Here is a 26,486-nt window from a genome sequence, read left to right on the forward strand (position 1 = left end):
TTGGAAGTGGTTTTTGAGATCTTTCAATCGAGCAGCCCATGCCGCTGTAGCCTTAGCCAATTCGAGGGTGCGCTTTATGAGTTGAGCAACTATGCCTCCTCCCTCGCTGGTGATGGTCCTCTCTCATGATGGACTACTACTCTGTTCTCCAATTTTGTAATTTTTTAGGAGAGATGTTTCCTTTTCTTCTCTCATTTTTTTGGTATGCCTATTTTTGGTGGCATTTGCCTCTTCTTTCTAGGTTATTTTTTAGGAACTTTAACAAAAACTCCTGGTACTGTTTACTTTAACAAAAAATCATATTTTTACATTAAAAAGTCAATCTTAGTACTATTCAATTTACCATTTATTTTATCATTTTCGTTAAAACTCAAAGTTTTCAAACTATTTTCATTATTTTTCTTTCTTCTTTTTAGGTAGCACTTTTCCCCTTCGTTGCGTGGGGCTGAGAGTCGTAGTGCGACTTCTGCTTGTATTTCTGTTTACTGGTTTCAATATATTAACTATCTTTCCCAAAAAATAAAAAAAAGCAGATCATAAAAGTACAAGTTTTGGATTTATATTAGAGTAATAATGCTATTTATACCATATTTTTATATCATATTTTCATATCATCCTAAATGGCATTTGATGTGGACAACCACATCATTTGAATTAATCAGATTTTTAAATTTAATTCATTATTTAATAAACTAATAATTAAGAAAAACTAGTTAATTAAATGATGATTGTGATATACGAGATGTATTTTTAATTCATTTCCTTGGGTTTTGTAAAATTTTCAAATGATGTAGCTATCTACGTAAGATCAGATGATATCTAAAGTAGTATAAAAATATAATAAAAAAATATGGTATGAATAACACTACTCTTTAAATACTAGAAAAAGGAAAAGGTCAACGTCTAAGTCCTCGCGTGAGTAAATAATATAATAGAAAATGACTCTCACTAACACAAGCCGACAGTGCGCAGGATAGTAAACCTGCGCATAGACTTGCAGCACAAGAGGGAGGGAGGGAAAATAAGAAGAGGAAAGAAGGAGGATTGAGTTGGAAGCGAGCGAGTCAAGCGAGTCGGCCGATTCGGAGACGAAACAAGAAAATAAAAAGGTCACAGGCAGAGGGGAATTTCGGGGAAAAAAAAAACTTGGGCTTTTGGGTCGTGGAATTAGCAAAATGGTGAACACGAAGATAATTAGGCAACCAAGCCAGCCCCCCCCTTCTCTCCTCTCTTCTCCTTTACCTCTCTCTCCACCACCCTCCTTCCTCTCTCTTCTTTCTCTCTCCTCATCACATTACCCTAAAATCTCCAGCTCTCACTCTATCACTTTGTTCCCTTTCTCTAACCCTAGCTCCTCCACCGCGTCTCTCTCTATCCGAACCAGACACCCACCGCATTCTTTTTCTACTCTCCCCACCCCAATTCGTCATTCTCTCCCTGCTTCTCTCTTCCTCTATTTCTCTATTCTCTCTGCTGTGTCTACTTGGGTTGTTATTCTCTGCGGCGGGTTTCAATTGTTTTCGCTGCGGCGGCTTTGGGCGGTACCCCAATTGGGTTCGATTTGCGAAGGTATTGGATTGGTGTATCGGTTGTGTTTACGTTGATTTTGTTAGGTTTTTCTAACTGGGTATTTCGACTTCAATCTGTTATATGTGGGTTTTTGGGTGAGTGTTTGTTTATGGTGTTCAATTTATTTCTGATGAGTGATGAGTGTGTGCCATTGTTCTTGTCTTGATTGTGTTCTGAATTGGTGTATTTTTTAGGTTTGGAGGTATGCAATTTTGGTTGGGTTGCTTTTAATTTCGTAAATTCGTGGACTTTATTTCATATTGCTTCTAAATTCTGCTACTTTCTGTGAATGGTTGGTTGATTTGGGGTTTTCGTTCTAGCATCTTAATGGAATTAGTTGAGTTTTTGCTATATCCCACTCTGTTTTTTTTTTTTTTAGGTTGTAGTTTTTGTAATGCTCGTTATATCGTGTGTGAATGTCATCGGTTTGATTGCTATTGTTTTTGTTGGTTATCTGTTAACTACTCGGATTCTGGGTTTTCACCTGCGCATATGATCAGCTACCAATGCCAATTTGTGTTGTTGTCAACCTTAGTCACTTTCCGTTCCTAATTGAATGTCATGGTTTAACTCTCTGTTTGTAGTTGTTCTCCCTGGTGTCATATTATGAGTGCTTTACACCCTTCTCCTTTGTGCTGTTGTGTTACTGATGGCATATGATTTTCTTGTTTGCAATTAAATATGTTTCCTTTTGTTTTTGGGTAGGATTTTTGGCTTCGCTGGAGTACCTCGTTGGCGTTTTATTTTTCTTATTTCATGTTTTGATAAGTAGTGCCATCAGAAGAACTGAGTTGTAACAAGATTGTCTCATGGAAGACTGGGGCAATAATCATAGATTGGACAGTATAAGCAGTGCTGTAAGAAAGAAGAGAAGTCAAACGTTTCGTCGACCTCGACCTGATTCATATACTGAACTCCATGATGAGTCACCGTTGTCATCAACTACACCTTCGGATGATCAGAGCAAGGTCTCTAGTGATGAGAATGCAGGTTGTGATGCCAATTCAAAGAGAAAAGAATTAAGTCTTAATGAATGTATGGCCAGGGGTTCTTCTGCAGCAGGTAATGGCGAAAAACCTCACAAAATGGATAGTAAGGGTGGAGGATGTAATTCGTTTTACAAGAATGAGCCAGGACGGAATGAGAGCAATAACAAGCGTTCTAGCGAAGGTTGCCTTGCCCCTGCTAATTGGAAGAGCTCAAGCTTAATGAAAGATGATTTGATAACGGAGTCAATAAGTGCTGGTGCATTTAATGGGAGGAATGGTGAAAGTCCAAGTACTAGGTTGTCAGGGTTAGATGGATTTGGAAATGAGAACAAGGTTAAAAAGGTTAAGCTCAAGGTTGGTGGTGTCACACGTACAATTCAGGCCAACTCTACATTGAATGGTACAACGGAGGGTGGGTCTACCACAAAGACTGCTCGATTGTCAGATGTGTCTAGACCACGGCAAAAGCAAAATCTTATGGTAATAAACTATTGCTCTTCTTAGCTTGAATCAAGGACTCAGTATATCCCCCAATTATACCAAGAGGATCTTAAAGTTTTTAGATCTTGCTTCATATTACTCGATTTATGCTTAATTGCTTATGCATTTGTGTTATGGGCCCTTGATGTCTTAGTTTGTTAAAAAAATTTAAACTTTGAGTATACTTATTAAAAAGAATGTCAATTTGTGTTTAACATTTGTGGTAATCAACTTGCTTGTTTATTTGATCGAGAGCAGACAGTCTGCTAGTTACCACACAGATCGTGTTAATTAGATAAATGGAAATTTGGAATCTTTTTATGTATGGAAATTAATCTTTTGCATTTATGTTTGCATATGAACATAATAAATGGTTAGTCTATTACGATCTTTTCATTAAACAAATTTTTTCATAGCAGGAAAATTCGGATGATAATCATTCTCCTTCGGATAAGAAGCAAGGGTTAAAAGGAATTCCATGGAAGGATTTCTCAAGAAGTGGTATTAGTCTCGGGAGGGATAATTGTTCAATGGGCAGGACAGCGGGAAAGAATACCTATGGTAAGGAAGGCGATAGATCTGAACCAGTTCGTAAGAGCAAGCGAGTGCCTAAGAGGCGCATTCTTGATGGAGATTTTGGAGATGAAGAAGAGGATGATGAGATTCGGTATCTGGAGAAACTCAAAATATCAAAGGTTGCTGCAGTGTATGGAGACGACGACGATGAATCAAGCAGGAAGCACAGAAAACTTTCTGCAGTTTCCAACATTGATAATGCCAGTGCATCAAGGTTGGATAAAGACCTTAAAAGGAAGTCGAGAGCTGATAGAGTATCTGGCGACACTGATTATGAGGAAGAACAAGGTTCATTATCTGATGGCGAGCTTGAAGGTAAAAAGAAACAGAAGAAGGAAGCTTTTGACTCTTCGGTGGATGGTAAGAAAGAAGTGATTCTCACAACTCGTCAAAGGACCCTTCAGTCAAGCAAAGATGCCACCCCTGGTTCATGCTTAATTGAGTTTCCAAACGGATTACCACCTGCACCATCTAGAAGTGAGCTTTTCCGCCATAATTTCGTACACTTTGAATTACTGTAGTTAATTGTAATATTTACAAGTTATTGTTTTGGTTGACCACAGAGCAAAAGGAGAAACTTACAGATGTGGAGCAGCAACTGAAGAAAGCTGAGGCTGCTCAGAGACGAAGAATGCAGGTTGAGAAGGCTACTAGGGAATCAGAGGTATGTTTGTTATTTGCCTTTTATTTTCATCATGTCCATTAGTTTCTTCGGAGCTCTAGAACTGGAAATCGGACTTATTTATTTAGTTATTTATTGTTATTGAATTATGTAGGCTGAGGCTATTAGAAAAATTCTCGGTCAAGATTCCAGCAGGAAGAAGCGTGAAGACAAGATAAAGAAGCGACAAGAAGAAATTGCACAGGTATTGAAATCTATGAGATGATCTCCCTCCCTTCCTCTTTCTCTGTTTCCGTAAAATGCTAGCAGTTCGGGCTTAGCACTCATTGTACTTTATGCAGGAGAGGGCTGCTAACGCCTTGACACTTCCGCGAAACACCATCAGAACAGTGATGGGCCCAGCGGGTACTGTAGTTACATTCTCTAACGATATGGGTCTCCCCAGTTTGTTTGACCCAAAACCCTGCAGGTAGTTACTTTTCTTGCAAATTTTACCCTGTATCTATGGTTGTTTCCTGATAGTGTCTAACATCTTGTGGTATGGAAATTCAGCTATCCAACTCAGCGTGAGAATTGCGCGGGTCCCTCGTGTATCAATCCATACAAGTATAGGGATTCTAAGTCACAGCTTCCTCTTTGCAGTCTTAAGTGCTACAAGGCAATCCAGGAAAAGACAGCGGTGGGAACTACGTGCTAACGTCTGGAAACAATCTTGGACTTGCCTTGAAGCCGCGTCTAGCAGAGCGAAGCAACATTCCATTCTTTTCAACGGCATCTTTTCGCATTGGCGGGGATGCTGATGATTCTACACACAGTAGTTGATAACTAATAAGTACGTATTTAGGAGATTTGTGGGAGAACATTTTGAAGTCAAGAGTAGAGATGTTTATACAAGTGCAGATTGTTTATCCGTCGCAATATATAAAATAATCCCCTTCCATCTCAATGGTATTTCCACTTGAGCATTTTGGTGCGCTTTGGGAAAGTTACATTTACGTACTCTAGCTGGTTTCAAACAATCCTTGCAATCTTCGAATCTTCCAATCCAGGCCATAGCAAATTGACTGCAGACCGCGTCTTGAGCAATATTTCAAGAAGGTTTTCTGAGATGCAATTTAAAGGTTTCTGGACTTGCTCGTAACTACATTTGACTGCAAATTTTAAAAATGCTTATGCGTCGTATAAGCACTTTCTGGAGGAGAATCTGTTTATGTGCTTCGGAAAGACTTCCAAGTACTTTTCTTAGCAATTGGAAGTTTATAAAGGAGGAGAGTTCTGTGTCTTCCTATTTCTCTCCTCTCTCATCCTCTCCTGTTTGTTGTGTAATGCATGCGAGGATTGTTGAACAAATTGATGAGAAGGACGATGTAATTCAAGAATCACTCCAAGCTCTGAGATCTTCGAGATAGCTGTCAAGTTCTGCTACGACGTCAAGATCAACCTGAGGGGCCAACCATGAATGACGTGTAGGAAGAGGGTAAATGGTGGTGTGGACATGAGTGGAGAAGACGAAGACCTTTTGAAAAAAATCAATAAAAAATAAATAAAATGAAGCTTACTAAATATGTGGCACAACTTTAAACTATCAAATTTCTTTTGTACGATCTAGATTAAAAGGAGGAGATGTGAGGGAAGAGAAATAGAAGGGGCGAGAATCCAAGTTCTTTAATAAAATATAGATGTTTATAAAATCATAATAAAAGCACTTCAAACATAAGTGATTATGAGTAGCTCTTAATTAAACTAGTTTAAAATATGAAAAAAGTTGGACCAATTTCAAACATAAAATCTTAAAATGCTTTTGTGCCCAAGTTGCAGCATTTTCGTCGTGGAATTCCAAAGTCCAAACTATGAGTATGAGCTCTACATCTAAATGGGCCCATGATATTTGGGCTTTGAAGGAGAAGTAGGCCCAACAAAATGAAAGAATCGGGTGGAAGATAATTACAGAATGGAAGGTGGTAAGGGGTTGCTTGCTCCAACACTCCAGACTCCTCCACTCCTTGTGCAGACTGCCGCCGTGTGAGCTTCATTTTCTTTATTTTTAGCAGATAAGGCGCCAAACAATTCAACTTCTTCGTTTCTTCCCCAATAATTTACACTCCGAGCAGCACACAAATGGCGCAGACCTCCGTTTCCACCTCCGCCTCTGCCTCCGCTCTCAGATTCAACTCCCTCGTCTTCGCCCCAAACCCTAGCTCTTCTCCCCAACCGCAGACCCTTTCTCTCCCCTTCCACCGCTTTGCTTCAAGGTCATTTATGTTCAAATTTACTCTCTCTATTTCAATATTTTTTTTTTTTTTTACCTTGGTAGAACTACTTGGATTGGCTAAGGTAATAAATTACATGTTCTGTAATTCGAAAAAATAAAGGAAGGAAAACCCAGAAATCTTTAGCTAATTGGTGAGAATTTGATGGGGATAATTGGAAGTAATCCTACGATTTGTATTTGTGTGTGACTTGTTCAGGTTAGGCTCGCTGGATGGTTCATGCATAGAATTAGCAAACATATGGGATTCAAAGATTTGAATTTCTGCTAAACCCATTTCTTTATAATTCTCTGCTTGGTTCGCAGAAATTAATTTGGAAATTTTGGCGAATGTTACCGTAAAGGAAGGCTTTTTCCATTTGGAAATTTTGCAGGAATTTGAAAAATTTAGTTGGGAGCAGCAAAAGGAGTTCTCCAGTGAAAGCTATCTACTCTGGTGAATTTTGGACACCGGCGGAAAGGAATTCCCGTCAAGGAATTTGGTCCATAAGGTGGGTTCAGTGTTGATTAGTGCCTGCGTGAATAATATTTACTCGGACACTAAATCTTTTGCATATTTTTCAGTTGTTTACGTCACTATGAATTTGATGTTGTAGGGAGGATGTCCAAGTTCCATCTTCGCCATACTTCCCTGCATATGCACAGGGACAGGGCCCACCCCCCATGGTGCAAGAACGCTTTCAAAGCGTTATTAGTCAGCTTTTCCAATATGTAAGGAGTAGCTATTTGTGTTTTTCTTCCTGTTAAATTTGGTGAGTTTTGCATCGCTTTTTAGTTTCTTATAATTAATGCTTTTCTTGTTTATATGACTGTCAGAGAATAATACGTTGTGGGGGAGCTGTTGATGATGATATGGCAAACATAATTGTTGCTCAACTTCTTTACCTTGATGCTGTTGATCCTCAGAAGGTCTGTACTATTCTATTTCTGCTCCTCGTTTATAGACTTATAGTTCCTCTCTCTCTCTCTCTCTCTCTCTCTCTCTTCTCTCTCTCACTCTCTCTCTCTCTCTCTATTGCATGTTTCTTGCAGTGATTTTTGGAATTGTAAAGTATTTTTCAATTGATTGATCAGTTAGTCTCTTCTGATTTCTGAACAGGATATTGTCATGTATGTAAATTCACCAGGAGGATCTGTTACTGCTGGTACGATCTATCTTACGAACTTGTCTGCCTCTGTTTACAGTTTTTTGTTCATAAGGCAATTGTTAAATGTTACTTGAATAACTAGCTCTTTATCTGCTTAGGTATGGCCATTTTTGACACAATGAGGCATATCCGACCTGATGTCTCCACTGTTTGCGTTGGACTTGCTGCTAGGTAGATGCCTCTATAATATACTCTTCTCTTCCCCATTTACTACTTATGAATCTTTTAAGTGAGTGTCAGTACGGGTCTAGTGTTAGCTTATATTGATACAGATAGTAGCTTTGGGGATGAAATTCTAAACACAAATGAGGGGTGTTTTATTCATTATTCTTCTGGGTGTATGAGTTGAGATGCTGAGGCATATTTAAGCTTTAGTTTGTGAAAAGATATCATTTGTTAATGCTTATAAGTACGTAATTTCTTAATATCAGCTACGTATTCAGAATTTGAGCGGTTTATTGATGGCAAGATTTCTTACTTGTTGGTTGTTGCTAATGTTAGCATCCAAAAGAAAATGTCTGTTACCAAGCACCAGCAATTGATATATGTATTTGCTTTTAAATAAACAGTATGGGAGCTTTCCTGCTTAGCGCTGGTACCAAGGGTAAGCAATTCCTGTAGACCTGTGGTTTGTATAATTTGTGGTTTTGTGTCCTAAAGTTTGCTAAATATTTTTCCTTTTTGCTGCATTAATTCACTGAAGGAAAAAGATACAGCTTGCCAAATTCGAGGATAATGATCCATCAGCCTCTTGGTGGAGCTCAAGGTGGGCAAACTGACATCGATATTCAGGTATGTTATTTGTTTCCCGTTTTGAAACCTCTCTCTGTGTCAACCGAACGCCAAAAAGGACAAACCTCTGTCCTTATATTATCGTGGGACCTCATGTTACTTTAGCAATCACATCTTGGTTAATGTTTTATTACTTGTCATCATGCCTGTCTATTTTTGTACTAAAACCTTTATATATTAAAGTAGAACTCTCGATGTCTTGAAAATTTTAACCCGCCATTAGGAAAGATTAGATTTTAAAGATTTCTTGAAGGCTTTTGGTCTGCTATTTTCTTGATGGGGTTGGTGCACCTTGTTTTAAACCCACGATTAAATCTCTAAATAGTTGACATTACTGTGCAGGCAAATGAGATGCTACACCATAAGGCAAACTTGAATGGCTATCTCTCGTACCACACTGGTCAAAGTCTTGAAAAGATCAACCAAGACACAGATCGCGATTTCTTCATGAGTGCGAAGGAAGCCGAAGAATACGGGCTTATAGATGGTGTTATATCGAATCCTCTCAAAGCTTTCCAACCTTTGGCAGCCGCAACAGCGAGTGGAGATGAACCTGCTGAGCAGACTGTTGCGGAGAGTTAAAGGGGAATCTAGTGTCCGAACTTGTTGGTTTGTTGCGAGTAACGACATGGATATGTTGTAGAGTTGGATGGCGAGGAGAGTGATCTTTACTGGGGTTCATTTTTAATGCTGAATGATGTTAATATCCGTCAATCAGCGTAGAGAAACATTAGTATTGCTGTTGATTTTCTCTGAACTAATCATTGAATCGTGAAAGAATAGAAATTTCGATTAATTTGGGTTTTCATAGTCATACTCGTACACTGTCAATTTGAACTTCCTCATTACATCTCCAGAAATTCTTGTACTAGGATCGGGTGGACTAAGCTCACCATGAAATGAGCCCTACCACTAGGCCTCATGGGATACAAACCCCAGAGCAAGGGTTTCACTCCTTTGTTTGTGCGTTTGATAGTCTCTCTAGCTTCGACTGTCGGATACAAGAATTCTTCCTATCTTGTTTTACGATGGTGGTGAACTTGGTTAACGTTGGTAAATTTGAGTGGTAAAAAAACAAAGATACTGATTGATGATATTTAGAAACGCCAAATGGATATTTTTTGGTCGAATAAAAACACCTAATGATGATTGGCATCTTGAAAGCTTGAATGACAAACACGGCACGTGACTTGCATGCATGGTCCAGAGGCGGATACTTGTTCTTATAGTTTGGTCTTCGGCTTTTTGTAAAAGGGGTCTGCAACCATATCACACCAGAAAACAAATAAAACATTAATTTAAAAAAAAAATATTATTATTAAAAAGAAAATTCGAAACTATTATATTAACCAAATTAACGACGCACAACTCTCTGAAAAGAATCTGGATCTTCGTCGGATCCTTTTTGTGAGGATCCTAGATATTCGTCAATCTTGTTCGTTTATCATACATCGTACGGTTAGAAGTTATTTTAAATATTTTTATTTAAAATTAAACACAAACAGTACTTGACAAAAAATAACTGCACGATGTACAATGAACGGACACGATTCACGAATTTTCAGAATCATCACCAAAGATCCAAAGAGGATCCTGTTGGCTCTGAAAAAGCAGGACGGACAGAAAAGAGAAACACCCAACACCACGTCATCCCCAAAAGATGTCGGATGAACACTTGTGCTGTTGTGCACCTCGTGCCACCTTCGATTAACTTATAAATAGCCCGTTAATGTGTAGAGAAAGAAATTTAACTATACCAACACAATCACGTATTGTTATGTGTTTTGATTTATCTGCATGAAGTGTGTGATTGACTTAGATAACAATCGTCACGGGATGCATTCCAGGTAATTGTCATGATGGCGGTTTCCATGTTGATTAAGTAGCGTCATGTGTTTTATTTTTTTGCATGAGACTGTGTAATTGAATGAGATATCGTTATTATGGCAATCCAATACCGTGAAAGCCATTTTCTAACTAATGACGATATGCATGTGTTTCGACTTTCACACAAGACAATGTGTAAGTGATTGAAATATCATTTCACCGTGACACTCCAAATGCATGCAAATTCTTTTGGCCAAATTGGATTAATCATCCTCGTGGTCATAGGATACTTGCGTGATGACCCCTGTGGTAAAAAAAAATTATGAATTAAACCCCTGTGGTCAACACCGTTAGCAAATTTAGCCCATAAATAAAGTTTATGTTAAAGATCTGTTAAATGTTGGATAGAATTGTATTTTCATGTCCACTAACAAAAAAACTATCCTAGCATTGCTGATAAACTACACCCCTACATCTTTTATCGATCAACAACGTGAACTCTAGTACCATCGATGGTCGCCGCTTCTCTCAATCTTTTCCTTTTCTCTCTCTCTTTCTCCTGTGTCTCCTTGGTTCCCTCTCTCATCTTTCTCATCTTACTCATGGCACAATCCCTGAATACAAATCAACATTCAATTTTGCAAACAAATTAACTCTTTCGATCTCCTTTCTACTGTTTTTGCAATGAACACTTTGTGAACTTTGTTGTAGTTCTATGCGGAGGATTTGATTTTTCCCAAAATTTGACTGATTAAAATTTGTAGTATTTCTAATGCTTCTGCACATTTGGTAGGATAATGCTCAAAATGCTTGCAATCAAAATAATCAAAAACCACAAACCCAAAAAGCACCAAAGGTATAAAAGGTAAGGACTAAGAAGGAACAAAAACTCCCGCTGCCAAGTTGATGAAGAAGTCTCCATGGAAGAGATTAAGAACTCTACTGAGCTCCCATATAAGGAGGGAGACGGAGAGGTTAGACCAAATCCAACGTCGATAGAGAACCAAACTCTGAGAATGCGGCAATGGGTTTTGTTGAAATGGAAGTGGGATTGATTGAAATCCTAGAACTTGAAGTCCTAGTAGCAACAAGATTTGGGAATTTTGTTCGTGCTTTGGAATTGGGAACGTCATGAGGGTTTTAGCTAAGCTATTAGCATGCTACCAACTATGAAATGACCATCTTATCCTCACATATGAGACTCACGTGCATGCTACTAACGGAGGAATGACGAAAGTTTTAATTTTGGGTATAAATCCTAATAGACTTAGACCACAGGTTTAAATCCAATTTTTTTTTTTATCATAAGGGCTATTTTCTGAATACCTTATGATCATGTGGACCATTTATCCGATTAGGCCAATTCTTTTCAACTGTGTATGTGTGTATTAGAATGATAGTGTTGAAGAACCTACCACCACCCACTCTTCACCCCCATTCATTAACTTTCTGCTCATTAGTCATGAGCAAGGAAGAAAATATCGGTAATATCGGAAATATCGGTAGTCCGAAAACATGGAAATATCGATGGAAATATCGGGATAATATCGATATCGATAAAAATTACATGGAAACCACGGAAATTGTAAGAAAAACTTGGAAATTTTTATTGAAACTTTGCAGGATGTTTATTTAGTCAATTATCTATTAGTTTATCATAAAAAATTGGAAGGAAATGCATTGCATGATGGATTTAACATTATCAAGTTGATTATATAGCGAGCTGGCAAACATTGTGAGTGTAGAAAATATGTAGTAATTAATGAAAAAAGTTTAAACACACCATAATTATTTATATATAATGAATTAGTACAATATTTTACACTTTATACATTGTACCATTCCTAAAAGATGTAAAAGTTGAATTATTTACCATGCTTTTCTTTTCTCACACCGTCACACACCACCTACACACACACGCCACCGACACACACACACGCACACATAGGGATCACACACGCCACCACACACGCACACACGACTTGTCTCTGGATCCTTCTCTCTTCTCCCTCTCCCTTCTCCCACAAACACACACAGAGATCGACAGATCTCTCGAATTCTCGATCCTTCTCTCTTCTCCCTTCTCCCATACACACGCACAGAGACCTTTCTCGATCCTTCTTCCACATGGCATTCTCCTCCTCCCTCGCCTTCCTCCTCGTTCGCGTATTCCGCCTCGTCGGCGAACCCAGGAACTCTGAGTTCTCTTGATCCTTCTCCGCCTTCCTCATCGATCCCACCGATAACAACCCCACCTCTGTCGTTGACTCCAGCGACGACCACCATGACCCCCAATCGCCCCCAAACCCCAACCTCAACCTCCACAACAACCACCCATTCTCCTCATCCCCCCGAAGATTGCCCCGCCGGCGCCGCGCTCGCCTTCGTCTCTGTTCCACGTCTGCTTCAACCCAAGACCACGCCTGCTTCGCCGTGGGGACAAACCACGAGTTGTGGATCTACAACTGCGAGCTCGATCCGTTCTGGAGTTGTGGATCTACGCCTGCTTCAACCCAAGAGCTGCTTCAATCCGTTCTGCGAGCTTTTTCGCCGCGACTTCGACAACGGCGGGGGAATCGGCGTCGTTGAAGCGCAGATCTTGGGTTTGAGCATGGATTGCAGAGAGATCTGGGCAGCTGGGGGGACGACGCAGCCGAGGCTGCCTTTCCGACGACGGATCCACGACGACTTTTTCGATAATATCGAAAATATCGCGATATTATCGATAATATCGCGATATTTTGACGATAATGAGACGGATATGTGGAAAAATATCGGAGCCTCTGAAAAACGATAATATCGGCAAAATATCGCCGATATTATCGATATTTAATACCATGGGTCCAACTGATTAGGACTATTATTATTTTTTTAAATATATTTTAATAAAAAAGAAAAAAATGTTAGGGGTGGTTTGGGAGTGAGGTGCCTAAAAAAAAGCACCTATGAAAAAAAAGCTATAAGGGTTTTAGGTGTTTGGTAAACTGAAAAAAAAGGGCTTATTTTGGAAGCTGTTGTGAGAATAAGCTAAAATCAAAGGAAAAAGCTGAAGCTGCTATTTGCAGCTTTGGAAAACTGGTTTTTTTCAAAGAACACAGAGGTACAGTGCTCATTTAATGAAAAGACCCACTATCAGACTGCTTTTTTTTTTTTTTTTTTTTTTTCCAAAAGCACTTTTACAAAAAAGTTTACCAAACACTCTGCTGATTTATTTCACAGCCGCTTATTCTCACAGCAGTTTTTTTTCAAAGCACAGCAATACCAAACCAGCCCTTAAGCTGTTATAATAGAGAAAGGATCCTCTCCATATCCTTTTTGTGAGGATCTCGAGAATCTTCTAATCACATTCGTTCATTATACATCATGTGATCAATTTTTATTAGGTATTATTTATATTTAATTTTAAATAAAAAAAATTTACAATAATTTCTGACTGCACGATGTATGATGAACGGATGTGATTGGAGGATTCCCAAAATCCTCACAAAGAGGATCCAGCGAGGATCCTCTCTCGTTATAATAGGGTTCAACTTCAAGTGGGAAATTTGGGTCTTTCTTAATACCAAAATGATGAGTTTGATTTATCTGAAAAATTCTTTGTGATACAAACTTTTTTTATAATGAATTTACAAATAGAGATTTAAAAGAATAAATATATTATCAACATTTTTATCGAAAAAGGTGTAAAAATACGACAATCGGTAAGTTTAGTAGCACTTTTTTCTTTTTTGAGAAACCTCAATCTTACTAGAGATATTTTATTGATAATGGAAAAAATATTACACTTATTCGTAGACAGACTTTATCCTTCATAACACAAAGACAATAAAAAGCAACACTCATTATTATAACTTGATAAAGATTTTACCAATTGGATTCTTGGGGGATACATTCTTGGGGTTTTGGGACCGCTTCAGACCGTATCACATTCACTGGTGTTATTACAAACAGGTAAACCCATCATGAGTGATGACAAGGTGATCCAACTTTCTCATTTTGTGAACCCAAAAATATATGTAAAAAAATTTGTAAAAGATGCCAACAAGAAACAACCGCTGGTAGTGGGCTGTGTGGGATGGACAAGAACTAGAAGATGACATATATTACATATATTTTAGGTACATTGTTCTAAAAACACTAAAACCAAACACTTCGAATTTTCACATGGATCAAGAAGGGACAGAGGGAATCCTTTCAAGTCCAAAGGAAAGATTGTTAGTCCTCCTCATGAAGCTTGGGAAGGATGAAAATGTGGGTAGTTCTTCAAGCTCATCAAAGAAGTCATTGTTTTCTTCTGATAATTTGGGTGTTGAGAAGCTCATCATCTGAGAATATGATAGTGATAGTGGCTCTTGTTTTTCATCCAACAGGAACTCAAAACTCGTGTCGTGAGCAATAAAAATGTGTTCTTCTTCTTGCGAAAATCTGATTGGGGACTCGATGTAGTGGAAGTGTTCTTCCAATTTTCGATGTTCTTGTTCTTGTTCTTGCTTTTGATCTTGCTTTTGATCTTGTTCTTGTTCTTGTTCTTGTTCCTGTTCCTGTTCCTGTTCTTGTTCCTGTTCCTGTTCTTGTTCATGTTCCTGCTTTTGATCATGTTCTTGTTGGGTGGTGGAGATCACATTCAAATCAGGAGGACCTGAATGATTGTGGCTACAAGTGTAGGTGATTATAAGTACTGAAGCATCAGTTTTGCTTCTCTCTACTTGTTTTTTTGCCAAGCAACCTTTCGATGTACTGCAACGGTAGTATCCCCTGCATCATCGGGTGGTTGCTCGGTCAGTCATGGAGCAACCATCAACAAAAATACCAACAAATCTGAAACATTGTACGAACTTTGAAATCCCACCATATGCCAACCAAAGCTTGCAAATTCTTGATAAAATATGATCATAGATGGCAACATGCATGAGTACAAATAATCAAGGGTAGTGGTCTTTAAACCCCGTTTTCTCCTTTTGCACTCCTCCTCTCATTTTTGGTCATTGATCTTCCTCTGATGCGTCGGCAAAATAACAGGGGAGTTTGAAATAACTTCCTATATAATAAATTCACTTTTCCTATGGGGACTTCAAATTTAACTAAAGAAATTAAAAAATAAAATGTGAGAACAATTGATCATGAGCCAAAGAGAAAAATATAAAACCTTGGATAAGGAGATCCTTTGATGGGTTTTTGGCCATATTTCCTCCATGACCAAAGATCAAAAGGCGGCCCTTCATTCTTTAGCTTCCCAGCATTAGCTCCTATCTTCACTGTCACAACAGTTTTCTCATGAGCCACCTTCCTACAACAATACAAGAACATACATGTGTTTAAAACAAAAATAATAAAAGTACCTGTACAAGTTTTAGATGAAATTTAAAGCCAGTGATTTTCACGCTCCTAGTTTCTCCTTCCGCACTTCTCCCCTTGTTTCAGTACATCGTTTCTTGTTTGATTTAGGTAGATATGTATATACCTCCTTTTGGATGACTGAGTTTCTGGCCTTAGCTCCTTTGAAACATCTGAGTCGGGTTCTGGAGAGAGGGTTTCATCCATGCTCCCACCCTTGGTGATGTTCTATCTTCTTCTTTTTTCTGGGGAGGGAGGGAAGGAAGTTGCAGAAGCAAATGACACTAAAAAAGAAGGAAGAAATGGACCAAGATGAGACAGAGGAGTTGTCCAGTTGGTTAAGAGAGAGAGGAAAGCAAAGGAGGAGGAGGATAAGCTCAGAGATGACAAAAACCCCTCCAAGTTGCTTTCTCTCTTTCTTTTCACTCATTTAATATAAAGTTATGAACACTTACTATATGCACTGCACGTATCACCAGCCCCCCCCCCCTCCAGTTGGTTAAGAGAGAGAAAGAGAAGAGAGAGAGGAAGGGGAAAGCAAAGGAGGAGGAGGAGGATAAGCTCAGAGATGACAAAAACCCCTCCAAGTTGCTTTCTCTCTTTCTTTTCACTCATTTAATATAAAGTTATGAACACTTACTATATGCACTGCACGTATCACCAGCCCCCCCCGCCCCCCCCCCCCCCCCCCTCTTTCTCTCCCTTTCTTTCTATTAGTAGCCCCACCCCACCACACATCCAATATTTTATAGCCCCACCCATTAGAGCCATGCAAAAGGATATTTTCCATAGCCAGCATGAACATGTTGGCCCCATGCACCTTTTAATGCTGTAGAAATACAGCGGATGGATTTGGAAATTATATGTAACAAGTAATCTAACATCCAATATCCACGGAGAATTCAAAAATGTGTATTAGGTTAATTGACAGTGACTTAAACCAAGTTCTAACTTCTCCCTCTTAAATAAGAGTAGCTCGTAAAACATATTGGGCCTAACAAATTGAGAAATTGTAGAGGCAATTGTATGTAACCATTTTTTTATGGAGGTATTGGTATTATCCCCTCTGAAACTCTTTTATTGGTGTAATGGATCATTGACATTATCTCGTTTCAAAGAGTTAAGGTTTGAGAGGCATGCAAAATAAGGTGCATATTTTCTGATTTTGTTTTAGATGTTGAGGGCAAATTCTCTCTTCTAACTCTGCACACTCAAGCAACCCAAAGTTGATATACACTAGAGAGACAAAAGATGTACCAAGATGAAAATCCAAAATTCCTTTCTTAGCTACAAATCCATCCAACCAAGCTGAAACAACTTATTGCATTCCGAGTGCAACAATCAATTTCTATGTTTTGCACACAAAAGTTCGAAAATATGTGCTATACCCAGGAGACTATCACGATTCACGACAAAATATTAAGACATGCACTACCAAATGAGAGGTGAATAAAAATTAGACAAGCTAAGAACAAGTCTCTGCTACTGACAAAAATAATTAAGGTATAGTCAAATTAGAATTTGATAGGATTTTAATAGACTTTAAAATCCGGGTGTAATCATTTAGATTTTAAAAAAGGATTTTAAAGGACTTTAAAATCATAATGTAGTCAAATTAGGATTAAAAGGATTTTGAAGAAGACGTCAAAATCCAGGAGTAGTCAATTACAATTTTAAAGAATACATCTAAATTCAAGTGTAGTGAAAATGTCAAGGATTTATTAGGATTTTAATAAGTGAAGGATTTAGATGAATTTGAAAGTGGATGGTATATATACCAAAGGGCATCAAGAATCCAACCCTCCCCCTCAGATTTCTTTTCACGCGACCACATAAGATGAACATTCATCTTCCCTGTCCCTCCCTTCCCTACCATCGCCTTCAACCTCACTGTTCAAACTATAAACAAACAAAATCCAAGATGATAGATTGCAATACAGAGTAGGCCAAGGTGATTGCAAAGAAGAAGATGTAGAGGAAGAATTTTGTGGCAGCCCTTTGGATCCATTCACTAAAAAATCATCAAAATTGACCAAGCCAATATCACAACCCATATTCCAATTCCAAAACCCACTTCATAGAAACCAACTAAAACCTCCATTTTCCCAAACGCCCAGTTTCCAACTTGCCCAACATTTCTAAGAAATTCAATACTCACTTAAAGTATCATAGAAAATAACTTAAAAAATAGCTTCACCTTTTCGTGCCAAAGCTAGGGCTTTATGTATAGAACTTTCTTCGGTACTATCGGCTTTTGGTGCTTCAGCCATTGTAAGGCACTCTCTTTGGAAGCCATTGAAAGAGGCACGCAAGAGAGGTAAAAGGCAGCGGAAGAAAGAGATTTCTTGAATTTTTGTTAATTGAAGGGATGGAATCACTCTTTTTATTTAATATTTTTGACATAACAAATTATTTTCTTTCTAAAAATCCTAAGAAATCCATGGAAGACCGTCCATAAAAATCCATAAAAATCTATATATATAGAAATCCATATAAATCTGCCAAAATTCATGTAGAATTGTAGAGTCTATTAAAATCCTTTCAAATCTGTCACTTAAAAAAAATCTATTAAAATCCCTTGAAATCCAAAATGACTACAACCCCTATTAGAGTCGCCACAAAAATAAAACGATTCATAACATAGATCAATAAGCCTAATTATATTTTGCTTTGTGTATCTAATTTGTTATGCATCAGCCAACTTAGAGCGCCATTGAAAAACACGATCCGAGTCAAATGCATTGAAAAACCATTCCAAGACATGCCTTGAATGCTTTTCCATGAGTTGGATTTTAGGCTATGAACACTGACTTCATAAACACAACCTGAACTATTACCCAAAAACTCTACAGTTCTCAGGATTTTATTGTCATCGTTAACTGAATCCTACCCGAATCCATAGTGATGTTTCATTGTGAATTTTGATGACGGCGGCTGTGGGAGAGAGGAAGCATCTTGAACTTTTGAATGGACGGGTTCCACAAAGCAAATACGCATAGCGTCATAGTTATAAATGCAAACTAGACCATTGGCATAGACCAATATCAAAGTACACCATTCTGGATTTTTCAGAGGGTGCTCAATTTTCACGTCTTTACTGTTGGTGGTATCGTTGTCGTAAAATGGCGATGAGTAAATAATCAACGGGTTTTTTCGTCCAACCAAATTCCGTGAATAAAAAAGTGCGAGAAGAGTTGGTTTCAATGGAGCGTTGAAGATGGGATTTGATGAAGTGCTGGTCATGAATGATAGCAGTCCAAGCCTTGGAGACGCACAAACATCGTAGCAAATCCTCAGGGGAAGCCGTAAAAGGATTTCAAAGATTAATTCCAGTGGGAAGCCTGACATGGCTGGAAATTGGAAGCCTCTCAGTTTAGGGTTTTTAGGGTTAATAAGTCACTCGTGCATTTAGGGTTTAAGGTCAAGTGCACACGACGGCCCAGTTTTGGACGTAGTAGCCAAATATCCGAAAGCCCAAACGTTAAAATAGCTTAACAGAAATAATAATAAAAAAGTGGGCGAAGTAGCAACAAAGTCGTTGTAGTATAGTGGTAAGTATTCCCGCCTGTCACGCGGGTGACCCGGGTTCGATCCCCGGCAACGGCGATACTTTTGTTTCGTTTTTTGTTTTCACAATGTTATAGCAGCAGCATGTTTTTGAGCTTAAATTTTTATATATCAACTTGAAAATGTTGTTGGTTGACTGACTGTTGAGGCAAAGATTACTATTACTTGATCATCATTGTGACCATCAATCAGGGGGCAGTAGTACTTCTTACACACACACACACATATATATATATATATATATATATAGAGAGAGAGAGAGAGAGAGAGAGAGAGAGAGAGAGAGATTGTAGATTTGCAGTTTCATCAAATTATTCAAGAGTACTCTCTATCCGTCTCCTAGCTTTAGTAAATCACCAAACGTCACATGTTACGCCATAATCCTAGACAGTGACATGCAATGTAAAGAATCAGCATGCACGACTGCTGTAACTAATTAAGATCACCAATATTAATTAAAACTTGATTAGAAAAGAGAGACCAATTGATCATAATTTTAATCCTCCAAATTAACAAGGATAAATACACAAGCAAGTATTTTCTATTGCAAAAGTCGGCTTGGTCGTAAATGGATGATCATTGATACATAAAGAAGGCATCTTCTACCACCATAATTAAAAATAAAATTTTGTTATTCTTAATTAGCATATATATGGCAATAAACTAGCCACACTGGAAGTTCATTGGTGTACGGTTGTGGTGAAGCCGGTGGTGGATGACAGGGTTTTAGGTGGCAATAGAGAGGAAAAGTGGGTTGAGAGGGTGGCAATAGCTGCCAGCTAGGGTTGTTTGTGATGAAATTGAGATTCCACCATAAAACCAATTGACAATATAAAGAGTAGTCCAAAATCATATAAGCACATCGCAAACCTTGTCCCTCACTGATGTGGGACAACTCTGAATACGCCCCCGCACGTGTGGCGGATTTTCAAGCCTACACGTGGACAATAACTGGGTGACGTGGAGCGCGTGTAGCCGTTAGGCTTCACACGTGGACAACCTTGCTCTGATACCATGATGAAATTGTGGTTCCACCATAAAACCAATTAGCAATATAAGGAGTAGTTTAGGATCATATAAGCATATATCAAATCTTGTCCCTCACCGATGTGAGACAACTCTCAACAGTTTGTGGGGGTGGAGGTTGAGGGATGACGTTGAGTCTTTGGTTGTTGTGGCTAAAGCCAAAAGAGAGCTGGCAATGGGCTCAGAAAGTGGCTGACTTCGATGTTTGGTGGCTGTATTACCTCACTGTGACTATTGGTATTGTTAGGACAGCAAAGGGTCTTGTGTGGCTTTCCATGGTTTTGTTATGTAGAAGGACAGAAGCCAAACTTTGTAACGATGTGCAGAGAAGATCATGATCGTCAAGACGAAAAGGTTTAAATCTTATAACCTCATCCGATTAATTGATTATTGAACACAAAACTTTAGGTTCAAAAATAAATGTTCTAAACCATATGAGCTATAGATCCCTTATCTTATTCGTTTCATACTTTATTTTGTATTGTTGGGTAGCTGTTCCAAAATTTAATTCCATTTTTCTTTTCTTTGGATGAACTTGTACTCTATTTTTAAAGCCAACGTACAACAAGTGTATCATAATTATTTAATTGTATTATTCTTGCCAAGATGTGCATTTATATATTATCAAATCAGCTGATAATGAAGATCAACATTGTTGGTAACTTTGTATTGGTTCCTTTACAATGTAAAAACAAAAAATTGGTGCATTAAGTTGAGAATATGAGAAGTGCTATGATCAAGTAAAACGGTATCTTCTTAAGTACAAATACAGCGACAGATTAATATATATACACCAATCTTAACACAGCTCATTGCAAGGTGGTGTCTTTGATTTCACAGATCATAACTTGAGCAAGAAGTATTGTACAGTATTAACCAAAGAGTTAAAATTCTTCAGTTGTGGAACTTACCCGGCTGGCACGAAATATCTCATCCCACTTCTCACGTAAGTTATATCACATGAACAGTGAGATAACACAATGGATACAACCCTGCGCTAGTAGGTGTTTTTCTATCATTACTGATCTTCTTTTGTAAATATATATAATCAATCACAGCTACTGCAAGGTTAATTGACCTTTTTTTTTTTTGTATAATCTATATTATCTACACTATAAGGGGAGGAGAGTGGGCTTAGCCTCACAATGAGCTAGCAATAATATGGTTCAAATTCGCCTTTGACCAGAATCAAACCTAAGACTTCTCACTTATCAGTGAAGATGAAGACCACTATTAATTGACCTAATCGGAGTTAAAAAGTTTTCTTCCGAATTTCCAATTCCATGATATTACCGAAAATGCTGGATTAAAAAGGATCAAAGTCTATAGTAATCTTCTCCAACTGAAAAAACTACAGACAGTAATCTAATAATACGTTACTGCTTTTAGTTTTTTACTTTCCTATCCAACCCTTTTATTTGTCATGTTTCTGAGTTTTGTCTTTCAACTCTCCGTACCCATCCAAGCGAGTCCACATCTTCTTCCTTTAATTAAGTCCCTTCGTTTAACAACCTTGTAATCTTGCAAAGAATATTTTGATTCAATATGGTGATAGGCAGTGACAGTTGTTTAACTTTTAGCTCAAATTGAGGGTTAAATACAAGTTTTTGGCATTTCATGGCTGCTGCCTTTGTTGAATATATCGGAATTATGTTACTATCATGGTTGCATTCCTCGCCTTAAAATGTGCTTTAGTACCCATGCCTGTGATAGTTGTTATCAACCAAACATACAAATTGATATAGATATATTCATCGGCACATATCCGAATAATACTATTGTCAGGTTCTCTTAAGCTCTGAGAATATATTTGGTGAATTTGTTTGGGCATATACCCTTATCCGACATGGCGAATGCATTCTTCTCCTTCACAGCCTTTGATTTTTGGAGTCCTCGGCAGCGGTGGTGGTTTGACTCCCCAGCTTGAAGAATATGAGAAGGAAGATCAGGAGTTCAAAGGGAAGCCAGACCATTTGGTTGGGATACAAGAATTAGGGTTGGGAGAGAGGGAAAATTTATCTCATTTGTCCAAAGATCAACAACATTTCAAGGCAAGTTATTTGATGACGGATAATTTCAGTTTCGATACAGTTTGTTCCGAACATGATCTCCAACGATCCAACAGCAAGTCAAAGAAAGGACGAGCTCATGCAAAGATCACGGCCAATACCAACAACAAAACCAACATTACCAACAACAATCCAAGTCAAATTACTTTGATTTGGATAATTTCACCTTTGACCCTTCCTTCCCATCCACTCAAACGATCCAGGATGCGGGGAATCAGCTCATGTACAGCCAAATCGGAGGATCAGACATTGCGGAAACCAACAAGCAAATGCCCCATCAGTCTTCCTTAACTGCGTTGGACCTCCTGAACAACTACGGCAGTGCGTTCAAGAAGCTGAGGGGAGACAGATTAAGCAACTGATGCAATGAAGCTGAAGCCTCCTCGTATTCGATCCAACAAAAACTGTCAACTGAGGAGATCATGAGGGTTGCCGGAGCAAGGTATGTGCAAATCTCTGATCAAGGATATGGCGATTTTTTCATGCCTTTGCACCCATTTGGGTACTCGCTTTCAGGTCTATCTGAAGAAGAAACGAAAGATGTGGAGCTTGCTCACATCCTTTTAGCTGCAGCAGAGAAGGTAGGCTACCAACAATTTGAGCGCGCAAACCGCCTGCTTCTTCATTGCGAAGTTGATGCCTCCTTCAAGGTCAACGGTGTTCAGAGGGTTGTTTTCTATTTCACCGAGGCGCTTCGCGAGAGAATAAAACAGGAAACGGGGAACAGCATGTAAAAGGGGAATCAGATGTCTACGTATAGTCTTGGACTAGGCACAAACCTTTCATTTCTTGCATGCTGCCAAGATATCCCTTTTATTCCAGTAATGCAGTTCCCAGCAATCCAAGTAATACTTGAAAACGTTGCCTTGGAAAGCAAGGTTCATTTGATTGATCTCGAAATCAGAAGCGGAGTGCAATGGACAGGGCTGATGGAAGTGCTTGCAGAGGGTGAGGAGTGCCACATTGAGCTCCTTACAATAACCGCAGTGGGAGTGACAGGCAAGCAGAAGATCGAGGAGACAGGAAGGAGGCTGGCAAGCGTCGCAAATGTTGTGCTTTGGCCTGTTATCTCACCAACTTATAAACCCACAGTTGAACAATTTAAAATACAAGAAATAAAGACACCAAGAGAATTACGAGGTTCGGCAAAAACCTGCCTACGTCCTCCGAGAGATATTGCTCTTCACTATGAGAATAACTAGTACAAGATACACTTGAGTTAAATCGACATAACCCAAACCCCCAATCCCTTGTACCCTCACAGAATTTTACTAAGAGACTCACTCTCCCCAAGAGTTTCTCACTCTCACTCTATATTTTTCTACCACTTGTGTTCTCCTCTGGATGTTCCCACCATTCTCTCCCCCTCTCACTCGGCAAGCCCTACTTAACATGCAACCCCTTTCTTTCTTTACATTAAATTACAAAGAAAGCAAGCACACTTGCATAAAGAAAACCAAAGTTTACGGGGTCATGTTTCCAAAGTCCAAAAGCAAGCCTACTCTTGCTTTGTCCTTTGTAGCAACTTTAAATGATGACTACAAACACAATCATGATTGTCTTCCACAAAACATGCTCCTTGCTTTGCCTTTTAATCAAGCCCCAAAGCCACTCACGGGTTACCTTATTGTTGCTAGCTCAAAATATGAGCCAATCACAACAACAAAGGCCTTGAACTTACCCTTTCAATTCAAGGCAGTGATTGTGGCAGACATGGAAGATGTCAAGGGCCAGTTGTTTGATATTGAGGGTGACGAAGCTGTGGTGGTTTACGCGCCTTTAATACTGAGGACAATGATTTCGAGGCCAAGTTGCTTGGAAAATCTGATGAGGGTGATGAGAACTCTCAGCCCTTGTGTAATAGTGGTGATTGAGGTGGAGGCCAACCACAATTCACCGTCATTTGTGAACCGATTCATCGATGAGCTGTTTTATTACAGTGCATTTTTCGACAGCCTTGAGCCTTGAGACTTCCATGAAGGAATACGAAACATTGTGGTGGCGGAGGGAAGTGAAAGGGTTGAAAGAAGCGTGAAGATGGAGGTGTGGAGAGCCTTCTTTGCAAGGTTTAGAATGGTGGAAATCAACTTAAGTAATGCAGCTTTGTTCAAAGCTAGTTTGGTGTCTAAAAAGTATGGAAGCCCTGCTTGCACGCTTGATAGGAATGGGAATTGTCTTACTGTTGGGTGGAAGGGAACCCCAATTCATTCACTTTCCGCTTGGAAATTCAGTTGAGGAGAAAAACTTATAGGATAAAGTACAAAAAATTACCTAAACTATTGGTCTCACGACACTTTCATACCTTATCTTTTTAAAATGACAATGTCATACCTCATCTTACGAATTTGTGCCATGTCATACCTCCGTCAGTTTTTCTGTTAGTTTTTCTGTTAAGTGTTGACGTGGCTTGGCTTAAATAGTGACATGGCTTAAATAAATTAATAAAATATTAAAAATTAATTAAATATTAAAAACTAAAAAATTAAAATCATTTAATTTTTTTTTACATGGGGACCCACCCTCTTTCCCCCCTCCATCTTCCCCAAATCCGATCCACCCCCTTTATTCCCCATCCACCCCTTTTCTCCCTTCTCTCATCAGCAACCCCACCCATCTTTCTCTTATCTGCAACTCGCACTCACCCTCCCTTCTCTCCTCTTCATCGTCGACTCCATCCACCAACGACCATCACCTTATTCCCCATTCTAACTAACGACATCGAAGTCGCCGATCTCCGGCGCACCAACCTCACCCCTCTCCGGGTACCCACTCCCTCCATTGATCTCCTCCCCTTCCTTACCAAACTACCCATATGGGTTCGAATACTTCTGTGAATCCTTGACAGCCTTGTCGCCCCACAATTACCAAGTAATTGACTTCGTCATCGGGTTTGCAGAAGTTGAGAACCGCCTCTGCCACCTCCCTCTACTCCCGCAGCCCAGCACCATCTTCAAGCCTAGCAAAACGCAGCAGCAATCTCGCGCCCACCACTGCTGCCGAGTCTCTTGTGAATACAACTTGGTTTTTTTTTTTTTTTGGGAAAAATTGAATGGTTTTGCTTTGTTTGGTTGCTTGGAAAATGTTGGAGAAAGGAAATGAATTTTTTTGACATTCTGAAGGTTCCACTTCCTTAGAAAAGTGAGGTAAACTAGAAGATGGATTTTTGAACTTTTGTTAATGGTGTGTTCTCAGGATTGGTGGGTGCTTTGTTTTTTATGCATGCTTGTAGGTTAGAAATAGAGAGAGCGGCGGAGGAAGAGAAGAGAGGCACCTGGTGGGAATAGGAGTGGCTGGTTTAGGGTGGGATCTGGGTTTGGGTTAGGGGAAGACGGCAACCTCGTTGGCCCTGACCTTGACAGCTCTCCCTCTCTCCCTTTCTCCTTGATAACTTCGGAGACAGCAACGACGACAGATCGATGGTGGGCAATGTAGTGGGAGAGGGAAGCGGGTCGGAGCTTGCAGGTAGATTCGAGAAAGGAGGGCGGATGAAAAAATCCAGGTGGGTTTGGGGGGTTCTGGGCACGGCAAGAAAGAGAACTGGGGAAGAAGGAGACTACGGTGGAAAGGAGAGGGAGATGCTAGAGAGAGAGGGGAGAGAGAGGATGGTGGATGAAGGTTGGGGGGGGGGACATGTGGGAAGGGGTTTTGGGGATGCAGAGAAGAGAGAGAGAGAGGAGAGAGAAAGGAGAGAGAGAGATTTAATATATATTTTTTATTTTTTAATTATTAAAAAATATATTTAATTATATTTTAAGCCAGTTGGATTAGTGAGTGACCCTGTATCTAGCCACGTCAACACTTAACAGAGAAACTAACAGAAAAACCGACGGAGGTATAACATTGCCACAAATTCGTAAGATGAAGTATGACATTGTCATTTTAAAAAGATGAGGTATGAAAGTGTCGTGAGACTAATAGTTGATGTAATTTTTTGTACTTTACCCAAACTTATATATATCTGCGTATGCTAGAAAAGTCTTCAAGTTTGAACTGGTCGATCGAACTATATATTGTATAGACTAATTAGCATATATATGGCAGAAAGGTCCTCAAGTTTGAACTGGTCCAACGAACTATACATTGTATATAGACTAATTTGCATATATATGGCAATAAATTTTCTCTAAGATATATATATATATTATAATATATATGAGAAATGCTAAGAAGACATTCTCAAAAGTGGAACTCTCCATGAACTTTATGTCATTTTATGTT

General features: G+C 39.0%; 4 protein-coding genes, 1 non-coding gene and 1 pseudogene across 8 annotated transcripts in view; 5 read left to right on the top strand and 1 right to left on the bottom strand.

The window, feature by feature from the left end:
* Window positions 1–26,486, top strand: part of LOC126617238 (uncharacterized) — an 88,260-nt gene that overhangs the window by 11,850 nt on the left and 49,924 nt on the right. The gene's annotated exons all lie outside the window — the stretch shown is intronic.
* LOC126614647 (uncharacterized) lies at window positions 989–5,182 on the top strand. 2 transcript variants are annotated; one of them, XM_050282292.1, is made up of 7 exons: window positions 989–1,569; window positions 2,275–3,038; window positions 3,455–4,091; window positions 4,178–4,278; window positions 4,391–4,480; window positions 4,578–4,705; window positions 4,789–5,182. In XM_050282292.1, the coding sequence occupies exons 2-7, from the start codon at window positions 2,379–2,381 to the stop codon at window positions 4,931–4,933; spliced, it is 1,761 nt and encodes a 586-aa protein (XP_050138249.1). In that variant the 5' UTR covers window positions 989–1,569; window positions 2,275–2,378; the 3' UTR covers window positions 4,934–5,182. The 2 variants fall into 2 exon arrangements, with proteins under 2 accessions (XP_050138249.1, XP_050138250.1); XM_050282293.1 differs by having other exon boundaries at window positions 991–1,569; window positions 3,458–4,091.
* LOC126614648 (ATP-dependent Clp protease proteolytic subunit 5, chloroplastic-like) lies at window positions 6,195–9,241 on the top strand. The gene is made up of 9 exons (XM_050282294.1): window positions 6,195–6,488; window positions 6,880–6,996; window positions 7,102–7,216; window positions 7,322–7,414; window positions 7,605–7,650; window positions 7,752–7,824; window positions 8,223–8,257; window positions 8,357–8,445; window positions 8,788–9,241. Exons 1-9 carry the CDS (start codon window positions 6,355–6,357, stop codon window positions 9,025–9,027), a joined length of 942 nt encoding a protein of 313 aa, XP_050138251.1. The 5' UTR covers window positions 6,195–6,354; the 3' UTR covers window positions 9,028–9,241.
* Window positions 14,349–16,281, bottom strand: LOC126614650 (probable WRKY transcription factor 65). 3 transcript variants are annotated; one of them, XM_050282298.1, is made up of 4 exons: window positions 16,247–16,281; window positions 15,734–15,890; window positions 15,419–15,559; window positions 14,349–15,027 (listed from the first exon to the last, which is right to left on the bottom strand). In XM_050282298.1, exons 2-4 carry the CDS (start codon window positions 15,811–15,813, stop codon window positions 14,442–14,444), a joined length of 807 nt encoding a protein of 268 aa, XP_050138255.1. In that variant the 5' UTR covers window positions 15,814–15,890; window positions 16,247–16,281; the 3' UTR covers window positions 14,349–14,441. The 3 variants fall into 3 exon arrangements, with proteins under 3 accessions (XP_050138255.1, XP_050138254.1, XP_050138253.1); XM_050282297.1 differs by lacking the exon at window positions 16,247–16,281 and adding an exon at window positions 16,062–16,197; XM_050282296.1 differs by lacking the exon at window positions 16,247–16,281 and having other exon boundaries at window positions 15,734–16,023.
* Window positions 19,141–19,212, top strand: TRNAD-GUC (transfer RNA aspartic acid (anticodon GUC)). The gene has a single exon. It is a non-coding gene; the product is annotated as a tRNA-Asp (tRNA).
* On the top strand, window positions 21,893–24,503 carry LOC126614645 (DELLA protein RGL1-like; annotated as a pseudogene).

This window comes from Malus sylvestris, chromosome 3 (assembly GCF_916048215.2).
Source record: "Malus sylvestris chromosome 3, drMalSylv7.2, whole genome shotgun sequence".
Taxonomy (NCBI): Eukaryota; Viridiplantae; Streptophyta; class Magnoliopsida; order Rosales; family Rosaceae; genus Malus; species Malus sylvestris.

Excerpts from the sequence above, each read along its gene's own strand:
- LOC126614647 (XM_050282292.1), top strand. The coding sequence starts at position 2,379 with ATGGAAGACTGGGGCAATAATCATAGATTGGACAGTATAAGCAGTGCT. Across the intron at positions 3,039-3,454 it reads GGCAAAAGCAAAATCTTATG|CAGGAAAATTCGGATGATAA; the intron begins GTAATAAACTAT and ends ATTTTTTCATAG. Across the intron at positions 4,706-4,788 it reads TTTGACCCAAAACCCTGCAG|CTATCCAACTCAGCGTGAGA; the intron begins GTAGTTACTTTT and ends ATGGAAATTCAG.
- LOC126614648 (XM_050282294.1), top strand. The coding sequence starts at position 6,355 with ATGGCGCAGACCTCCGTTTCCACCTCCGCCTCTGCCTCCGCTCTCAGA. Across the intron at positions 7,415-7,604 it reads ATGCTGTTGATCCTCAGAAG|GATATTGTCATGTATGTAAA; the intron begins GTCTGTACTATT and ends ATTTCTGAACAG. Across the intron at positions 7,651-7,751 it reads AGGAGGATCTGTTACTGCTG|GTATGGCCATTTTTGACACA; the intron begins GTACGATCTATC and ends TTATCTGCTTAG.
- LOC126614650 (XM_050282298.1), bottom strand. The coding sequence starts at position 15,813 with ATGGATGAAACCCTCTCTCCAGAACCCGACTCAGATGTTTCAAAGGAG. Across the intron at positions 15,560-15,733 it reads ACTCAGTCATCCAAAAGGAG|GAAGGTGGCTCATGAGAAAA; the intron begins GTATATACATAT and ends GTATTGTTGTAG. Across the intron at positions 15,028-15,418 it reads AAAGGATCTCCTTATCCAAG|GGGATACTACCGTTGCAGTA; the intron begins GTTTTATATTTT and ends CCGATGATGCAG.